The sequence below is a fragment of the Myotis daubentonii genome, chromosome 6 (genome assembly GCF_963259705.1).
Source record: "Myotis daubentonii chromosome 6, mMyoDau2.1, whole genome shotgun sequence".
NCBI classification, from domain to species: domain Eukaryota; kingdom Metazoa; phylum Chordata; class Mammalia; order Chiroptera; family Vespertilionidae; genus Myotis; species Myotis daubentonii.
Genome location: NC_081845.1, coordinates 52,203,573 through 52,225,437, shown reverse-complemented (window position 1 = coordinate 52,225,437; position 21,865 = coordinate 52,203,573). Strand labels below are relative to the sequence as shown.

The following is a 21,865-nucleotide window of genomic DNA, read 5'->3' as shown; positions in this document are numbered from 1 at the left end:
CAAAGACCAAAAGGAACACACCTGGAGTAGGAGAAGTTGGGTTTAATTTTTGTTGAAGAGAACCAGAAAGCTCACCATGGGGCATTGTGGAGTGTCTCAGTAAGAGGGCTTTATAAAGAGCTTATTATAGGATTTGGAATTTTGTTTTGTGATTTGGGGAAGCTCCAAGGAAGGAGGGGTTCGCTCTAGATTGGCTACTGCGACAAAGCAAGGGCAATTCTACAGGGAGGACAGACCAGAGTGAGGCTAAAGCTACAACTGGACAAGTAGCAGCAGCCACTCATATCAGCTGGGAGAAGGCAGTTTGGCATTTCGTTGGTGACACAGTGACCTTGTTTTTGTCTGTGCTTAGGCAACATTTCAAAATGGTCTTGTTTTGTCTCATCTTACCATGGTCTCAACATAACCTTGTCTACTGGTGTTCTGAGAAACTGTTTATGTTCTAACAACACTGAGGCCTCAGTGTCAGATCAATTCCTGGATATCAGCGGCTGCTTTTTCTCAGTATCTTTTCAAAGTATCTAGGAGGCCAGATCCATTACATGTGCTTAATAAGCTTCCTGATTTAATTAATTAATTTAAAACTGAGTCTACAAAAATACTTACACAACTACTTTTAATAAAGAAGCTTGCTTGGTTCACTATACCTCTCAAAAGAAGTGGCAGTATAAAAACAACCAATTTAATTTTATTACAGATGGAAAGTCTAAGTGATCTTATTGAACCAAGAGCTAAAATACAGACTCTGGTCATTTTACCTTCCTCTATAAGATGTAATGTTATACTTCATTAGTAGGTTCTCTCTTCCTCTGATGACTGTACTAGGTGGGCAAATTATTTTCTTCCTCAATCACCATGGTCTTAACAAAAAACAAACAAGCAAACCTGGTGCATATGTTTAATCATTGCTTAGCCAGACTTTGAAAAGAATTATACCTTTAATTTTAAAAATCCATATTATGCATACTTTTCTTCTTCAAATGATGAACGTTATTTTCATGAGTAATATAAACTATTTAATGGTCAATTATCATAACAGCTTTAGTGGAAAATGTTTTCATAGTACACTTTAGTACATTTTGGGCTTACTGTTTGCTATTCTCGTCCCAAACTGGATATTAAGCATTTTAAGTTTCTAATACTTCGGTAATTTTGAAAGAGTGAATCAATTTTAAAAACTGGCTATATATCACCTATTTTAGAATACATTTTACTGCCATGTCACACTTCCCTCACTCCAGCTCTTTTGGAGTAATCCATGACAGCTCATGCTACTGACTGCGGCACAATCATGGTCTGACTCAGTTCCAGTGTTTTCCTACTTGAAGATATTGTAAATGGAAAGCATAACAATCATAATCTCAAGTAACACAGAACTTGTGAGGAAGTAAGTAATGAAAGGAGTAATAATCATAATCTCAAGTAACACAGAACTTGTGAGGAAATAAGCAAGACTTGGTGTGGTGAGGTCAGTGCTGAATTATAGCAAGGCCTTTATTAGAGGACACAGAAAAGCACTTGTTCTAGCAGATGCTCCTGAACTGTCTAGGGCAAGCTTCTCATTCCTACTCAACAGGAGAACACTTGGCTAGAGTTTCTCATAACTGGAATATCAAGAGCAATAGTAAACAGTTAAAAAGGTTGAGCTCATCAAGCCTGTAAAGAATCAAAGCAAATACCAGATGTTAAACTATCTCCTACTAAATGCCCTCATTAATACTTTAAGTATTTGAGGGGGAGAAAAGTGGAAAACTTCATTCAGAAATTCTGGAGTCTCACAAAAGCAGATATATTTAAAAAAGCTGCTATTAAATAAATAAAATCAAGATTTAGAGTGACTTAATATAATAAAATACATAATAAAGTAATATGTGTATATATATTTTATCTATGTATGTACATATCTGTGAGTATGAGTGTGTGTGTGTGTGTGTGTGTGTGTGTGTGTGTGTGTGTATAGGTCTGTGAGAAATAAAAATATTTCCAGATATAAATGAAGATCAAGGGTATTTACCATTTAAATATCTTAAGTGATTTTTGTTAGTTAAGTTGATGCCAATAAAGGCTTTCAAATTTTTATTAACAACTACAAAGAATCTCCAAAATTAAAAGTATGTTATAAAAATGAAGTATCTTTCTAGGACAAAAAGTACTAATACAGTTTACCATAAGTTAAATCACATTGTTTATAATATATAATCCTATAATTTTATATGAATATGGACCATGTGATATTTTTATTAATTCAAATGGATGCTATACTCACAAAATTTACTTTTTTCTGCACAACTGAAAAAAAGAATCAACAAACATCTCATAATTAGTTCTCATTCATTTTAAGAATATGACTTATATATGTTATATATATCAAGTTGAACAATTTGAATAAGAGATAAAAAAACAATGACTAAGCTGCAACTTTTATATACTTGGGGGGGGGGTCAAAACTCTGTACTAGTCAGTAATGGCTTAATTATAGCACTGTCTGGATCATCTACAAAAAAGCAATGATAAAGAGATAAGAGGAGTTTAGCAGAGCATCCAGAAATATAAAGATGAAGAATAAAAATATTAACCACTGGGATAGAAGCTATTCTAGAATTTATCCATCTGCTTAGTAAATATTGTCTTAACTTATTATTTCATAAAATTATAAATCCAGTGAATATGACAAATTAAAAGATGTTAAGAGTCCTCCAGGTATGTCAGTGTTCTATGTGATTTCAGAGGAATGACATCTTATTGGGGAAATAGTTCATGATTTCCTTTAGAGGACAATGATAATTATTAAATTATTAAATTACAAGACTAAATACTTCCTTATTAAAGCATACATAAAAAACACATAACATGCACAGAGTGCTATTTTCTAAATTATCCTTCAAGTTAAATTAATAATGGCACCTAGATTTTTTTTCTAAGAACTTAATTCATGTATAAATAAACTTCTCTATCACAATTTTAAGTCAACTCATAAAATAATTTTGCAGAGTATATATTACAGTTAATTCTTTATTTCTGCCCATTATTATTCTTCAAAGACTGAGAATTTGAATGTTAAGTCTTACCTGACCAGGTTCTGTTCCAGTAACAGTCAAGTCTTGGATGGATCTACGTCTTGGCTGTCCGTTGCCTTTTAAAAAATAAAAGAAGTAAAATACCGAAATCTATTTAGACATACAATAAGGAGTTGATTGCTACAGTAGGAAGTTCAAATTTGTTGCTCCTTGAATCTATACAAAATGTTTGTGAGAAAAAAACTGAATTTATTATTTAAAAAATAAAAAGAGAGAAAGGTGTAAAAAAAAAAAAAAAAGGGGGACGAGAAACAGCTGGAATGTTTTAACTCAAAAGTTGCCGGCCTACAACAAAGCATGCCCTAATACAATAACCACTCCTACCACAGGAGTAGCTGCTGAACTCTCTCCCACCATCTTCTGTCATGTATTTAAATAGATGAATGCTTGGGGGGTGGGGCTGATGACGGCATCTATTTCAAGGGCCTTACGTTACAGCTTCTACAGCAAGACAGCTATCAGGTTGTAAGACATGACTGACTTTAACCAACAGCAGAACCTTCTTCGTTTCAGGGCCTAAAAGGATGCTTAGGCTTAAAATTGATTAAACCTAGTCACACTTACATAAGCCCATTAGTCTTTGTCAGACTCAGGTAATCTGTTAGTTGTGAACAACAACTCTTTAATTTCCTACTGGAGATGAATGACTCTCTTTTGTTCTCAAATATACAGCTTTTTAAATGGGCTATTGAGTTAATCCTGCTTCAGGAACTTCTATGCTGTAATAATTTAAAAATCAATTCATCAGAGAATTCTACAAATTTAAGTCTTCAACAAAAGAGAATGAATTAAGCATTAGCTTCACTCAGCACTTTTATTTGGGATGAGAGATCAGCTGTCTAAAAGGAAACACCGAAATATTATGAGTAACAGCTGACACAATACTCGAAATTCTTTTGACTCTGAAAGCTATATTATGCAATTTCTCAACTGTGGGCAGCCCCAGGAACATGTACTCTAATAGCTGTGCCCTGATCAGCAAGCAGAATTCATTCTTAAAATTTACACTTCCATATTCTAAGTATCTTATTTTAAACCAATCAGCAATATAATTTAGCACATTAATCCATTAGACCCCATTACTACTTTACACATAAACTAAAAGGATCTTACAATAAAATAATGTTTGATGCAATAATGCGTAGTGAATATAAAAGCTCAAATGTATAGCCACCCTTGAAAGTGTAAGACATCATCACTCTTTTCCATTTTAAACTATGTTTAAAATTCTTTATGTAATTATAACTCAAAAATGTACTTCAGATTTCATTTTATTCCAGTTCCAACTTTTGATTACAAACTAACAGAGCAACAAACTGCACATTTATTGAATCAGGCACACTAAGATACTTCTATGAAAACTTTTAACTATCCCTGTTTTTGGAAGACAAAAAAGATCCCCACTACCGTCATGACTAATAAGCAATTTTAGGCACATTTCATTCAACACAATCATTCTAAAATTAGCTTACATGAGACAGGCTTGTAAAAGTGTCTGGAATTCTCTTTTCAGATAAGCAACATTTGTGAACCTGGGGAACCACCCAGCACATGTGTCTAAAAATCATTACATCACCACTGCAATAACAACAAAAACAAACTCAAATCTAGGTGAAGGTTAAGAGAAAAGGGAAGTAAAAACTTTTAAGGAAATAGGGTAAAGAAGAGCTGACAGTTCACAAATGCCATAAAATGAAAAATCTTTAAGCTACAGCATGAGTCAAAGCAAGCAATATTAAGCAATGTATTTAATTAGCATAACCAAAGCAGAAACCATCTGGCAAATAGTTCAGACAAAGCAGAAAAGGATTACAATCAACAAATACTTATTGCTCCAATATTAAATTTTAGGTTGTAATTTAGAAATATGAATGTAAAAAAATATCAAATACCTATCATTAAAAATGAAAATTACTGGGTGTGTTCTTAGTAAATTTAGATTGATTCTGAATTTTTTTGCAACTAAATACTAATTTAGAAATTCACTTATTTTACATTTGTTAATGGTTCCTTAATATGTGAATACCTATGTTACACATGGTAGTATAAAAGAACAAAAAGTAGAAAAGAGGAGCAAGATGCCTATCTAACCAGGTTTTCTTAGCACTGGCACTACTGACATTTTAGGCTGGACAAATCCTGGCTGTGGTAGGCTGTCTGGTACAGTGTTGATGTTTAGCAGGATCCCTAGCTTCTGCCTACTATATGTCAGCAGCACCTGCCAACTGCGACAACCAATAATGATTCCAGACATTGCCAAATGTGCCCTGGGAGGGGCAAATTCACCCTGATTGAGAACCACTGAGACTATTATTTTCTCCTATTCTCTCTCCCTCATCTTGTATAGTATTGGCTGTATTGCCCACTCTCTCTGTGTGTGTGTGTGTGTGTGTGTGTGTTTACCCCTAGGACCTGGATTAAGATTGTACTACCATTTGCCTAAATTTTCCTGATTCCCTCAAACATTTATATAATCATAGTTCAGCAATATGTGTGTAAAATGCTGCCACTTTAGTTAGAATATTATTCCCTTAAACATATAGTACCTTTTACCATGAAGTAAAATGATCTCAAGTATTTGTTAATTTTGAAAGCAACCCATGACTCAATAAATAAAATTACAATGTAACAAATAGGTTAACTCTATTCTCTGAACAGCAATAGTGATGATATAAAACAAACTACTTTGATAACCAGAATGAAAATTACGCTAAAAAAAATGGTTTTGTATACATAAAATGGCCCCTAGGATTTGTATAATTTATATTTTATACATATTTATAATTTATATAGATCCTATATGTATGCTAATTCCTGGCCACTGAACCTCAATTATAATTTGTTAAACAGGCACTATGTAAAAGACATTGACCAGTTCTGATTCAATTAATACTAAATAACAAAGACATTGTCTCTATCCTCAGTTTTCAGTTTCCTTGAGGAGAAAAAAAAAAACCCTCTAGGTATTCAATAGTATGCTAAAAGCACAATCACAGGCAAAGTACCAGAGTGCTAGAGAATTCACCCAAAGCACACCCATGAATGTGTGGAAGGGAAATTGTAATTTTCTTATCAAAATTTGGGGGCAGGAGGTAGAGGAACACCTAAAGTAGAGGGATTAAGAAATAATTTGGATAACACATATTAACCAATATTGAAGGTAACACATGCCATTAAAGCTTCTATCAAAAAATGGTGATTTAGAACTTTAAGTACCATGTGTGAGTTAGGTATAAAAAGTAATTTGTAGGAAGACTGTCCTGATAATGCACAAGAATCAGAATTGAACATGATTCTTTGGCAAGATACCATGCAAAACAGCAAATCTCATTTAATTTTACTTTCTGTTTTCTAAGTTAAGGCAAAATGGTATTTAGCAATCCTCTTTTCTCAACTTCATATTTCACTTGCTACCAACAGAAAGAGGCTGGGATAGAAAGCCTAGCGGACACCCCTAAAATAGTAACTAAGAAAGAAAAGGAGCCAAGGACAACAAATATTTTTTAAATAGTTGTTTCCTCTTTCTGCTGGGTGCAAAAAAGGTCTGGGTTCAGTTTATCTACTCACCTAAAAGCTGAGAGGAAGTTGGTAAAGTCTGGGCAGGCATTCTCCCTTCTGTGAAAAGGTTTACTTTGCCTTCTATTTTATCCTCATTTTTGGATATCTGAGGTATCCTGTCAAGCCCACTTCAGTGTAGATAATGTATACATTTTCAATCTGTCTCCCTAATTACTGCATGCAAGGTACCTATTTTCATGTCCTACAAAAATTGGAGCAAGAAGCATTTTGTAAGTACCAGGGATCATTATTCCGGTTCCACAGTTATTAGACCAACTCAGTTGGCCTATGATACCTGATATGACGATCTCAGGGACATCCAGAATGGTGCCAAATGAAGCAGTTTTACGATGGCCCCGTTTAGGCTTGGAACAGGCTGCAAAAACACATATACACAGTATACATGCAAACAACCACAAAAGTAACACAGAAAACAATAAATTACAAAAACGAAATAGTTTTCAAATAGTTATGTTAATAACACTCCGTGCAGAAAGGCATGCAGAACTATCTGACTTTTCATCCATGCTCAGAAAAGGCGTGATTAAGGAGCAAACAACTACCAATACAAGATGTTTCACACACTGGCTTTAATTAGCAGAAGAAAAAAAAAAAAGGGACAGAGACAAACAAAGCTGCAGGGTAATGAGGAAGCTAAATACAAAATGTTCATAGAGACAATCTACCTAAGTGAAACCACTGATATACAATGGAAGGGCTAGGATGAAAGTGGGGAGGAAGAGAGGAGTTAAAAGAAATAAGCTACCACATTTGTTTTATTATAAAAATACAGGAATATATGCTCAAGTTAGGTGTTTTTTGAAGTGTGCTATAAAGTAGAATTCATTGGTTAAATGATAATTATTGCATCAAAGTATAAAATGTATATGCTTTTATAATTATAAATATTTACATATACTTCTAGTAGACTGAATTATTTATTGTAGTTTCAAAGTTTAGGGTACATTCCTGCTAAACATGAATAGTGTTGAAAAGCTAGAGAAAATGAACCTTTCAAAGTAAGGTAATTCACTAAAAACATCTGAACTGTGTAGAATTCAATGACTGTTCAATAGCAACTATTCTACATTTAGGCAGAAAAAGAATAGGGTAATTTAAATGCGTATAGTTATCTTTAACCTAGTGAAATATCATTTCTGTGAAGAATAATTATAAACCAGTACCTGACTAGAATACTGACACCGGCAGATATAAAATTATTATAGCACTACTTCCTGTTTTAAGGAGGAAATCACTATTTGGCAGGTCTATCTTGAATGATATCCCTGAAACGGAAAAGATTCCCCGAAGTGTGCGGGCATATCCCTACTTATCTGATACTACAGTGAGTCTCCCCGCCTCCACAGAAACACTTGTGACTCATAGAGACCAGATGAGCTTATCAGTGGCTAGTGATCTCCCATCAACTTGATCGCTTCTGAAGACCCATCTGTATGGGAGAGACTGCTGGTGCCCTCCCAATCATTATTTCCCCCTTTTTCTTAGCAACAGAGCCCTGACTTTACTCTGGAAAAGCTCCATGAAGAGCTTGGATATGTGCCCTTTGGCCTTCTCCTAATTTTTCCTTCTTGCTGTCTGGATTGTGTGGATGTGATGACTGGCGCTGTAACAACAATCTGGAGCACCCAAGTATCTATGAGGATGGAAGCCACACAATAGGGACTGTGGCACAGAGGGACAGAAGGAATCTAGTCGCCTAATGATAATGAAGCCTACCTCCAGATTTGTTTAAGTGTGAACAATAAAAGTTTATGTGTTAGACATTGTTATTTTGGACACTCTGTTATATCGACCTGATTCTAATGTTGACTAATAAAATCATTGATCATGATTAGTTGAAGTCAAGTATAGTATGATTGTCCTCTGGACAACTTTTTTCTGAAAATAACTCCACACAAAATGAGAATATTCAATTTAGAAAAAAACCAAATGAATGACAAAAGATCTAAAAAACAAACAAAACAAAAACCTGGTTAGCTAATTTTTAAAATACATATATGCTAATATACATGTACATACATATATAACTATGGAACACTATGAAAGACTGATTTTTTGTTTATATTTCCACATTTTTCACAAAAGAAATGTATTTAGGTGTATAATGACTTCCCTCCACTCCTGGGGGAATCAGAAAGAAGGCAAATTAAACCACCATTACTAAAATGAAACCTAGCTAGAAAAGAAGGTTAGATGTTTACTCAGGTAACAACACATATAATTTTTGTGTGTGACCAGTCCTTCCATAATTAATAATTTTAAGAACTGACAAAATGGAAATGTTAGCGTTTTCCAGATCAAATATAATTAACATAATCTTTTATTTTATAATTAAAAGCATTAACCACAACCAACTTAACTACCTTTGCTATGAGCAGGAGGAGCAGATAGTAAGGTCAAATCATATATGAATCTGGAATACATTTTTTTGCTAATTTCAAAACAAGATATTTGCTATTATTTGAGTTTAGCACAACATTCTAGTAGAATCACTCATACTCTTCCAGCCCTGGCTGTTGTGACTCAGTTAGCTGCAGTATTCTCCCATGCACCAGAAGGTCGCTGGATAGATTCCCAGTAAGGAAACTTACCTGGGTTGCGGGTTCGATCTCCTGTCAGGTGCGTGTGGGAGACAACCAATGTATTTCTCTCACATCAATGTTTCTCTCTCTCTTAAAAAAATTAAAATATTCAAAAACTTGCAAAGCATGATTTTGGTAAAATTTCAATTTCTCATTTAGATTTTCTGCTCATGTTTACACTGAAAGAATAAAATCTGTAAATAGAAACATATAGTGTATGGTCCAAATAATTTCATAAGTCCTATCATCTTCCTTATTGAAATTTGAGAGAAATGTGTAAATTATTGCTAAAAGGTAGAAAGTAACTTTTAAGCCTACTTCCTGCTTCAAAAATTTTTAAGACACAAAAATCCCTGATAACTGAAACTATCATTTTCACTCCTCTTCACACTTTTATTTCCTCTTTACCTGTAGTTGCAGCAATCCTGGCTTCTATTTCAGACATGTCAGCACTCATCCTCTTGCCCTCGGAGGTTGGGGGCAAGCTCTCTACGCTGTTCCCACGGGAAGCTCCCAAGCTTAAACGGCCAGATTCACTCTGTTAAAATTACAGGTCAATGTGAATTACTGAAACTCTGGATTTAAAATCCTAGACAGCCTAGAAGGAGGAAAAATACCAACTGGGATTCTTATGAGTTCTGTTTCTGAAAGAAAAGGGAAGTTTTCAGGGAAAGGGAGCTATAGGGTTAAGGGAGAGCAAGCTGTAATACTGGCCTTCAGAGAAGGGTGGTCACTGGAGTTAAATGCCCCAATTATTAGTTAACCTAAATGCCTTAGGCAAGATGAATAAAATCACACCTTAAATAGCAAAAATATATCTGAACAACATGAAATGATAGATTTAGGACAACTTTAACTGGATAGTACAGCCAAGAAATAGCCATTTGACATTTTTAAACATTAACCATTAAAGTTAGGAATCACCATAGGGAGAGAGCTGCACAGTTGGCAAAGGCAGCAATCATCAGAAGGGAAAACAATTTGGTAATAGGAGATTCTCATATGTCTCTACTCTTAAGCTTATCTGTTTCAGAAACAAGATTCAGAATTTGTATAATGGAAAATGGCAAATCATTTCAGTTGGTATAACATTATGACTACTAAGGTTACCATATGATTTTACTTTAATAACAAAACAAACCTGTTGCTTTGCCTGATTTTTCAATAATTTTGATTCTAAGCGTTTAATAGTATCATTTGTGGAAGGAACTTGCTCCATATTAGTGTCACTTTTATTACTGGTATTTGTAGAAGCAATGTCCATGAATGAGCCTAGGAAAGCAGAAACATTTATGAATAATAAATACAAATGTTTCATCAATATGTAATGTAAATTCTTTTCTAAACTAGCAAGACATAAATAGACTTTCCAAGCTAATGGAGATAGCCTCCCCCAAAATTTTTAAGTAAAATTTAAGAATAGCACAAAAAGGGATCCAAAATACCTAAATAGTCTTCTCATAGTCAAAGATGCTTTAAAGTTGTCAGCCTGAACTAGTAGAATGAAGTGCCTATTAATCAAGATGAGGAAGATCAAGGTAGGAGTGAGTTTGAAAGGAGTACCAGGAGCTTAGTTTGGAAAATGAAGTTTGAATTCCTATTAGATATCATGCAAGTAGTTGGATGAGTGTAGAGTTCAGGTCTGGGATGGAGCAAAATATCGGCAAATAGATAGTACATAAAGCTATGATATTAAACGAGATTACCAAGGAAATAAGTGTAGACAGATAAGCAAAGAGTCCAAATTACTGAGCCCTGGGTACTCTAACATAATATATAGCCTGGGAAGATAAGAAATAATCAGCATAGGAAACCATCAGAATAGTGGCAAGAGATATAAGACAATCTAGGCTAGTATGGGATCCTGGAGACCAACTGAAGAAAGTCCTGTAAGAAGGAGTGTAATGAACTGTATCAAATGCTACTGATAGTCAAAAAAGATGAGAGCTGAAAATTATTTAGATATAATAATCTGGAGATAACTGGTGACAATGTGAGAAGAGCAATTCTGAAGTATTGGTATAATAAAAGCCTGAAGAGGAGAGGACACAAGAGAGAATGGGAAGAGAAGCTAGAAAATCAAATATAGACTGTATATGCTCTGGGAATGATACCAGTAAAAAGGCTAAAACTGATGATGCCAGAGATAGGGGGAAGGATTGCTGGAATGGGATTTAATACACGAGTTCACAGGCTTGCCTTTGGCTAGAAGCAGAGGCAGTTCAGCCATAGTAATAGAAGAAAATGCAGAGTAGATGGGCAGATATAGTGAAGGAGCTTGTGGAAACCATCTACTGATTACTCCATTTTTTTTCAGAGAAATTGTAAACAAGGTTAGGTGAGAGTGAGGAGAGTTTAAAGTTTGAGGAGCGAGGCTAAAATATAAAATTAAATCATCTCGGAGAAGCGAGATGGACTAAAATAAAGTACAACTGTCCAGCAGCATTAAATAGAGATTTGAGGATAGTAAATAAATGTGTGTCATCTCCAGCCACATTCAGCTGCACTGATATGTGGAGTAAGCTGAGAGTCAGATTTAACCAGACCTGTGGTTTAGCCAAGGAAGCTTGAGTAAAGGGCTAGAAGGCTGAGAATTATTCCCAATGGAATTATAAAAACTGCTTGGAATTAAATGGAGGAAAAAAGGAAGAACCTAGGAGGACTGAAGGTCAGTGAAAAGATCAAAGGGTTAAAGGTCAAGTATAATAACAGGGAGAGGGTTTGAAAGCAGAAGCAAAAAACAAAACAAAACAGAATTTTAGCGTTCACTTTAAAGTTTAGCACAACTACAATATTTTCAGTAAAACTGGAATTTGGAAATAACTAGCCAAACAGTAACCAGTTTAAAATAAATATAATTATTTTTGAGGTGGGAGCTATAGGTCAGTGAAAATATTTGTCAATAAAAATAAAATTTTGAGTATATACACACACCTTTTAATTTTAATTAATAATAAAATGTCATAATGCATTCCCAAATATATATTTAGTGCAATTTTTCTAAGAGTATTATTTCTACTATCATTTTTTAAGTTCTTATTTACTTGAGAGAGAGAGAGAGAGAGAGAGAGAGAGAGAGAGAGAGAGAGAGAAAGATAGAATCATCCATGAGAGAGAAACATTAATCTGCTGCTTCCTGCATGCCACCTACTGGGGTTTGAGTCCGCAACCTGGGATGGAACCAGTGACCTCTGGTACATGGATCGATGCTCAACCAAATGAGCCACACCAGCCAGGGCTCTATTATCCTTTTTGATGACCATAATCTATGAATAATATTTAGAAAACTGAGGAACTCTGAACTAAAATTGTAGAAGAGTCTCTGTAAACTCTTCTATAAAGAGCAAAAAAATAAGGTGAGCATAATGAATAACAATGTTGTTACATATATTTACAATAATTTCTAATAGTATTTGATCTAGCAGTATCTATATATAAACTATCTTTCAAAGAAAGAATAGCATTCACAGTAATATAACATGCAATTGTTTTATATATAACTATACAAGAATTCCAAGATTTAGAAGCACAACTTTAACAACTCTTTAATCTTGGACCTTCATGAAGAATGGTGCACCTGGAAACTCAAACTGTAGTCAGTCTTGTGAAATGAAGAAATTAAACTGCAAATGGAGATTATAATCTTTGGGGAAAGATACAAAAAAAATTAGATGATTATTCTTCCGATCTCTCTGCTTACCTGTACTGGTGGCCGAGTTGCTCTGTCCCTCATCAGAGTACTGACAGGGATACTGCAGGGGCTCATCTGCTCCTGGAAAGTACTGCAGATAAAAAGCAAATCTAACTTAAAATTCCTTTCATACAAATGAAATCCTATACAGTTAACTTGAAAAGTATATCCTAATTACTTTGCTATCATGGGACTTGAATGCAGCAAAGATACTGCTTTATTTTCCTTAAGGCACAGAATCAATTTGTAGATATCTAAGTTTTTGATATTTATAAAGATGACAACAACATGCTCCTTTTCTGAATTTTAATTGTGATCAATGCCATCCCATATAATAAAAGCCTAATATGCTAAGTGTTCGGTCGGCCATTCAACCAATTAAAGCATAATGTGCTAATGATATGCTAAGGCCGCTCAACTGCTCGCTATGACGTGCACTGACCACCAGGGGGAATATGCTCTGACCGGTAGGTGAGCTTGCTGCTGGGGTCTGGCCGATTGGGACTGAGTGAGATGGGCCAGACACGCCCTGGAGCCCTCCCGTGGTCCCTCCCCAGCTGGCCAACCTCCTGTGTCCCTCCCCAGCCCCAATGGGGTCCCTTGGCTTGGCCTACGCCCTCTCACAATCCAGGACACCGCAGGGGATGTCAGAGAGCCAGTTTTGGCCTGATCCCACAGGCCAGGCCGAGGGACCCTGCTGGTGCAGGAATTCCTGCACCGGGCCTCTAGTGCAGTGATTGGCAAACTTCGGCTTGAGAGCCACATGCGGCTCTTTGGGCCCTTGAGTGTGGCTCTTCCACAAAATACTGACTTCTGCGCATGGGCCACGAAGTTTCAATCGCACTATATGTACGCGCCCGCACGTGGTATTTTGTGGAAGAGCCACGCTCAAGGGGCCAAAGAGCTGCATGTGGCTCGCGAGCCGCAGTTTGCCAACCAAAGCTCTAGTGTATTAAACAATGCAGAGACCAGAATCTTGAAGAAAAGAGCAAATATTCTCTAAGGGATCATATGACATTCAATAGTATCATTCCTCATAGTTATATGAAACATATTTATGTTCTCAAAGTAGTGATATAAACTTCCAAATTGTTGAAATGATTGTTAGTCTGATAACTGAGATTGGTGTGCCATAGAATGATGGTTAGAACTAATACTTTAAACAAAAGGAAAAGGTTATGTATATCCCTCCATGACCTGAACATGTAATAGTAGAAACATTTAGTGCACAAAAAATTAGAATTTAAGAGAAAAAAATTTTCTTCTCAAATTAAACAAAACGTATATTAAGCACAATTACAATTTGACCAATTTATATATCCCAATGTTTTAAGGTATGTGACTCAAGAGACTAAGTTGTTTTCTTAAGAACATATCTTTACGGCTTAGAATTCTATATATGTATGTAGCTGCTACCCAAATATGCTGGTTAGTTTTAATCAGATTAGTTCAAGCTGATTTGTCTAAATTATTTTCAACAGAATGAACAAACTAAATCTTTGGCCATTTAGGAAATCACTTAGCTATATTTAAGGATATTGGAAGATTCTTCTACTGAGCAAATTGTTTTGAAATTCAGGTACTTTTATAGAATGTTAACTTTTTAAAGTCAAGGTACTGCTTGATAGATTTTGTTAGTGCCCCAAAAACAGAGTCCTAAAATTATTCAAATAATTCTCAAAGTGTCTGATTTATAGACTAGGAAATTCTGATAATCATTTAAAAAGGTTGTTCTAAATTTAAAAATTCTATAAATTCTAGAAGAGAATTTAACTTTTTAATGGCAAATAAAAGGCAGAAAATATGCAATGAAAAAACAAAAGGTAAAAAATCACTTGTGTCTACGAATGCAATCTCTCTATTGCCCTGCATAAGTGACTGCTTGATAAAGAAAATTAAAAAGTTAGTTTAGCAAGTGTTAAAAGTCATAAAATACCTAGGTCCTGTAAAGGCCCTAGAGACCACCTAATTGCAAATGAGGCAACAGGCCCAGAAACAAACACATTTACCCACTAAGTTAAGCAGGAGGAAAAAGCAAGTCCCAAAACTTAGTCTAGCCCCTTTTCATTATAAATAACTAAATTTTTCCCCCTATAATAGTGTTTCATCCTCTGATTATTGAGTAATAAATGTCCTTTGTAACTTGGAAAATACAGAAAAATATAAAGCAGAAATTAGCAATAATGTTCTTTTACTTTAAAGCTCCATTAAAACTCAGTACACATCACATGCCCCTAAACACAAAGCCCCTCAAAAGAAGGATTATACCCGCATCAAGTGAGTCATTATTTTCACAATCTCTTCCATTGAAGGGCGTAGAGAAGGATCTTTAGACCAACAGCGAGTCATCAGGCTCTCAATGGGCTTAGGTAAATTTTTGATCAGTGGTGGTCGAGTACCTATGAATAAAAATTAAAGGAGGGGGAAAGAATTTACCCAAAGAATGTTGTCAGCTTTTTATATGTATTTCTAAAACAATATTTATTTTATGGACCTGTAATTTAAGATTTTTTTTTGGAGTAATAAAAGTAGGGTTGTTGTTTTTTTGTCTTTTAGGTTAACACTGTATTTTCATAAAGGGGAGAAGCTACTTTTCAAAAAGTTAAATGAAAAAGTTTACATTCAATATGGTAATAGTAAGCCTGAGAATAATATTCCACCTGTTACAAATATTCTTTTAACAAATAATAATGGCTTAATTTGTGTCTTATTAAGAAAAATTAAATGGTATCTTGGGGTAATCTTACTTGAACTATATTTTCAGATTCACTGCAAAAATTTCAGATGTGTTTGAAAAATCATCTTCCATTCCTAAAAACTTATCTCAAAATGATTCTTTTGTGGGAAGGAGTCCTTTTGGCTGCTGTGAATCAATCATTTCATAAGCTGAAAACGGACAATTTCTTGTAATTGCCAAACTTTAATATTATAAGTAAGGTCTCCAACTTAAAGAAGGCCTCAAATACAATGAAACCCTTGTAATTTTACCAATTAATAAATTAGTTCTTTTATCCCTTACTTCACTGACATTCAATTATTTACTGACAACTGACTGATTTGAAGGGGGTGGGGGGGGTAGTCTTGGTCAATGCTCTGGTATTCTCTACAATGACATTAAAGGAAGTAAAATGATAGGTGGTACAGGAAACTGGTAAAATGTTAATTAAGATTACTCAGATGATAGTACTGTTTGATAGGTCTACAAATGACCTAAATAGTTAGGCAGATATCTGTGCATCACTTGTGAAATAGTGTATTAAAATGCCAGTAATCAGAATGATTATAATCAAGTGACAGAAATTAAATAACAGACAATGATGTTAAAAGTTAGGAAGGTTAAGCAATTTTCCTTCATGAAGAGTTTATTTTCCCAAAGCAAATGTGAAGTAACTTGATTAATGAAGAAGATGAATTCTCAAACCATGGGTCGTTAAAAACATTCTAATTAGAAATATAAAATGAATAGAAGGGATGTAAGGACATTGAATCCATAAATCAACATAACTTAAAAATGTGAGGATTGGAGTCAGAAAACTATAGACTGAATCCCACCCAGAAATACCAGTTATAAGATTTCTTTAAATCCTCACCCAAGGATATGTTTATTGATTTGAAGGGGAAAAGAGAGAGGGAGAAAGAGAGAAACATCGATTGGTTTCCTCCTCTATTTGCCCCTACCAGGGACCAAACCCAAAACCTAGGCATGTGCTCTGACTAGGAATCAAATCCACAACCTTTTGGGTATGGGATGATGCTCTGACCAACCGAGCCACCCGGCTGGGGCACCAGCAATTAATCTTGTATGTGACCTTGGGCAAGGTACTGAACCTCTCTAGGTCTCAGTTTCCTAATCTGTAAAACTGTAAAATGAGGCAATCATAGTATTCACCTCATAAGGATGAAGAAGATAAAAAGAAAAAAGATATAGAACACTTTGTGTTTTGCCTTTCTGCATAGCTTAAGTAACAACTCTTATTATTATTCTTGGCTTTAATCTCTCCAGTGAGATCCTTGTGCTTCCTCAGGAGAAAAAGCTATAGCGCCCCAATGATCTTAATGATGTGAAAGATTTTATATACTTATTAACTTAATTTTTAAATTGATTTCCTCCACAGAGTCCAGGCAGATGCTTCTCTATCCCCTAACCAGTGGTCGGCAAACTGCGGCTCAGCAAATTGCGGCTCTTTGGCCCCTTCAGTGTGGCTCTTCCACAAAATACCGACTTCTGCGCATGGGCCACTAAGTTTCAATCACACTGTATGTGCGCTCCTGCACGTGGTATTTTGTGGAAGAGCCACAATGAAGGGGCCAAAGAGCCGCATGTGGCTTGCGAGCCGCGGTTTGCCGACCACGGCCTTAAGTAGTTAGTTGGTTCCCGCTGACCACTGATAACCTTGCTCAAATCAGCACAGCCAGCAGAACCCCTCAGCCTTGTACAAAGGCCAGGGGCACTCTAAGCCCTGCCCTGCGTGGTTTTGGGTTGTGGGGATGGTGGGATACTGATGGCAGAAAAGTATTCTGGTACCAAAGATGTTAAAGATAAATGGTCTTCTTTGGAGGAGAAACAACTTTCCATACGGGGAATATACAAATATATTTTTTAAAATGTTGGTTCACAAACCGTTATGAACAGCCCACATGATACGGAAAGCTGGGCCACCAATCTCATCAAAGGGTTTCCGACGCGTTATCACTTCCCAAAGGATAATACCCCAGCTGAAGACGTCACATTTTTCACTGTAATTGCTACCTACAAAAAAATGTAGTACAATTTCAAGACTTTTTTTTCTCATGACTTAAAGAAACAATTGTTTTCATAAATTTTAAGAATGAACATCATGTACAAACAAGAGGAGCCCACATGCAGAGCTGAGAAATTACTCTTTCTGAAGTTCCTTACATCTTTGCAAAAAATACATTTTTTAATGAATTAAGTGTTAATAATAAACTAGAAAATCTACTTTAGAAAGTTAGTTATGTTCTACCTTTTCATCTGGGGCAGAGAATGAAACACTTGTACATTCCTTTCTATAATTTTTTAATCTTAAATTTTCTCCCATTCTCTTGATGAAAAGCACTATGCTACTATTGAAGCAGAACAAATATCTAATTTAGTGTTAAGATTTTCTTTTCAATATATGGTAAGATAGAATTCTTAATTTGAAAACTAAAAAATAAGTTGTAAACAGTGAATATTATGAATAACAAATTTACAGTTGGCAGATTATGCAGCAAAATTTAAAGGATTTATAAGTTGGTGGATAAATCATTATAATAAACACCCAACTCCCCCCAAAAAAACCCAAACCTCAAACAACCCACTATAAGAATGAACAATTATTATAATAGCAGCTCTTCATGTACTTAGCGTACCATATGCACTACACATGCATTTAGCAGTGTATTGTAAGCATTACAATGACGTTAGAATCTAATTTGGGCTAAATGTGTTGACATCTTTCAGAAATAAAAAAATCTGCATGGCCTAATAGTCTGAGCTTTGTTGCTCTAAACAATTAACAATAACTTTTATTTCTCTTTTTTTTGTATAAACAAATATTTTTGGTCTCCATACTACAGGAATGCTGTTATTTTAACTCACAGAAAGGTATATTAAATACATGATTTTTAAACAATGCTAATTATATGCACTCTGTATTTGAACTTGAAAACATTATTATTATGAGGCATTATTTAACTTTGTATAATTTAAATACTCGCTTGTCCACTAACTTTTAAACTGAATTTTGTGGCAAAATGGTTCCACTCAAATGACCATTTGCATAGCAAATTTCTTTCTCTCAGGCGGGTGGCTAAAAACAAAAGAAAACACTTTCAAATTCATAAAAAATAAAAGAATAAACCTTAATCAGAATCTGATTACTGAACGTATTTGAATTTTATGGGCATTCTTGCATCCTAACATACAAATCATACATCTTCAGTTAAACTTTTCATATTTAAACGACTTGATGTTTTTATAAAGAAACCTAGTATGAAATTTATGGATCACTCTTTTAGAACTTGAGTAAAAAATAGAGATGTAAAAGAAAGTAAACATAAGCTTATCCTTTACTTGTTACTCTTACTACTGTATTTTCGCCCAATTACTTGCATTCTTCCTAAGGCATGCTCATTTAGATGATCAATTTTTAATTCCTAGGAAACCAATACAAAAGCAGTTAATTCCCATTATTCCTGGTATTTATGTTCAATAAAGTTGCTGTGAACACTGAATTAGTGAACACTGAATCACTTTCTCCTAGTGGAAATACAGGGGTAGTTTCCTGTGAGCCTCTTTATAACAGATTTGTCAACTGACCAACACCTAATATGTATGTTTCTGTTTAAGACACTTTATTGAATATGTTTGTTGATTCATTAATATTGAACTCATCACCAACAGCACTATAACTCATACCTAAATGAAGATTAGCTAGTACATCTCTGCCAGACACATGATAGCCTTCTTATACTTAAGAACACTAGAAAGTGATTCAATACTATTCTTGGAGGCCATTTAAAACAGTGAAATCACTAACAAAAAGCACACGCGCGCGCACACACACCCCTCAGAACAAAAACATGGCACTAAAGAGATGAAAAAATGTCACAGTATGAGCGCTAAAGGCAAGTACTGCTTTGTTTGACCTTAGCAGGAATCATGTGTTTTGGGGAACTCAAAAATTTTCCCTGCTCTATGCATGCCAGTGAATAACCATGAAAGCACCATGAGTACTGATTTGAAGGTTACACACAGGTAATTTTACAAGTAGGGAATCTGAGAATGAGGATCAACTGCACATATGCTTGAACTTGCATAGAAGGTGCTAGACAACTTAAATCTTGCTATAAGATTTAAGATCTAAGGCTATGTTTACTTAATACCTCCTTAGACTTTAGAGAATATACTTTATAATTACGTACCATATCGAAATAAAACAATGGGCAAGATCAGGAACATATTGGTAATAAGACAGATTACTAATCACATCATGCTTGTCATTTTACCTTCAAAGACTTCAGGTGCCATCCAGGCAGCACTCCCCTTGTTATTGGTCATGTGTGTCTGAATATCACAGGCTGTACCAAAATCACAGATTTTTAAAACTGTCCCCCCTGCGACCAGCAGCAAACTGTTAAAAAAAATAATAATAAAATCATAGGTTGCAAGACTCATGTTTGATTCTACAAGAAGAGACGTCTGTGGTATATTAAATAGAAAGGGTTAAGCAAAATGTCACCATTCAACTTCTGTGAAATGTTACCTGGTCACTATGACAACTTAAGAGTTCAGAGGAATATCAGTAAAAATTAATTGATCTCTTAGGAAAATTGCTAGAACCTCATTTTGATGTCTCCATCTCTATCTCCATAATCTTTCCTGACTATAGTTTTCTCTGGGCCAAAATAAAATTAAAATCCTAAAATTTATGGATTTTTGGTATATGGGTAGATAGAGAATGAAGGTAGTCATGTAAGCTGTGTAATTATGAAATATAAAATGTTAGAAAACTGAAACGACTTCCTTCCTTTTGTGAGATATTTTCATGTATGTTGTTTAATAATGCAGTTATTACAAAGCCAAAACATGCTCTAATACAGAAGGAAAGGAATACTTCAGGGATTTGCAGCTGATGTTTCTGGCTCTTCCAGGAAAAGGATACTTTGTGCCTGATGCTTTGTGTCTGTATCCTTTGAATCATCAATTTGTTGCTGGAAAAGAGCTATCATTTCCCTGATTTTGCTTTGCTATTCAACTCAATACAGGGGGGATGGAGGACTCAATTTTCATAACCAGCAAAAAAAGAAAAAAGCGAAGTGGCTAAGTGCTTTCTTCTTCACTTAGCCAAAATAGGTAGCTGAGACAACAGCCAACAGCCTCAGAAGTCAAATTAAAAAAATAAAAGTGTCATGAATCTGGGGATTAAATATTATTTGACCAGGGACCTGAGGAGAAAGAAATCACTATAAGCCTCTGCGTAGAAATACAGTACACTAGTGAGAACAGTGATTCCAAGAGTCTGAACCTGTATCAGATTAGACACGACAGTGACATGTTATACTCAGAAGGAACGCTTCACTACTTTGAAACAGTATTAAGAGAATGGAATATTTGAGACTGATTTCCTAGGGAAAACCTTTTATGGTGGTCAGAGATGGGGGGGAGAGGGAAGGACACGTGAGGACTCTCCATCACAAAAAGTTTTAGCCTTTTAAAGTACTTATTTAGGGATTTTTTGTTGTTTTAATCCTCATCCAAAGGCATTTTTTCCATTGATTTTTTTTCAGGGGGGGGGGGGAACACATTGATGTGAGAGAGAGACATCGATTGGTTGCCACCTACACACTCCCTGACAAGGGCTGGGGATGGAACCTGCAACCCAGGTACATGCTCTTGACTGGAAATCAAACCTACAACCCTTCCGTGTTTTAGCTGACGCTCTAACCACTGAACACCACTGGTCAGGGCTACTTAGGGAATTTTGAAGTTCTTTCAAAGTCCCAGAATCCTCAAAATGGAGAAATCCAGAATATTTTCAAATTCTACCCAGATACCAGATTTGCCCTTTTGCCTTCCTATGAAAGGGTAAATGATAACTACTCTGTAAATTTTCCTACTATATGTGGACATTGTGCTAGCTGTTAGGGATACACAAGGGACCAAGATAGACTCGTCTCTGCTCCCATGAAACTGACTCTAGAGGCAACAATATATACTGCAGGCACAAATAAGATAGGCTAAAAGATTCTAAGTATGCTAATATAAGGTAGGAGTTATTAAAAATAAAATTCAACTAAAATAAAAATGCCACTAAAGACAACATTCTAAAATGCAAGCTTAGCCTGACCAGTGTGGCTCAATGGTAAATATCGACCTATGAATCAGAGAGTCATGGTTTAATTACTGGTCAGAGCACATGCCAGAGTTGCAG

At 35.2% G+C, this 21,865-nt stretch overlaps 1 protein-coding gene across 5 annotated transcripts in view; it reads right to left on the bottom strand.

The window, feature by feature from the left end:
* MAP3K7 (mitogen-activated protein kinase kinase kinase 7) overlaps window positions 1-21,865 on the bottom strand; it is a 67,613-nt gene that overhangs the window by 20,174 nt on the left and 25,574 nt on the right. For 2 of the 5 annotated variants that reach the window (XM_059700920.1, XM_059700916.1), the window contains exons 6-13: window positions 19,941-20,065; window positions 17,551-17,679; window positions 15,198-15,328; window positions 12,939-13,020; window positions 10,380-10,510; window positions 9,647-9,776; window positions 6,931-7,011; window positions 3,069-3,133 (exon numbers count right to left, since the gene is read on the bottom strand). In XM_059700920.1, coding sequence (XP_059556903.1) covers window positions 3,069-3,133; window positions 6,931-7,011; window positions 9,647-9,776; window positions 10,380-10,510; window positions 12,939-13,020; window positions 15,198-15,328; window positions 17,551-17,679; window positions 19,941-20,065 — 874 coding nt within the window. The remainder of the gene's footprint in view (window positions 1-3,068; window positions 3,134-6,930; window positions 7,012-9,646; window positions 9,777-10,379; window positions 10,511-12,938; window positions 13,021-15,197; window positions 15,329-17,550; window positions 17,680-19,940; window positions 20,066-21,865) is intronic. The other 3 variants (XM_059700917.1, XM_059700918.1, XM_059700919.1) reach the window with 3 other exon arrangements.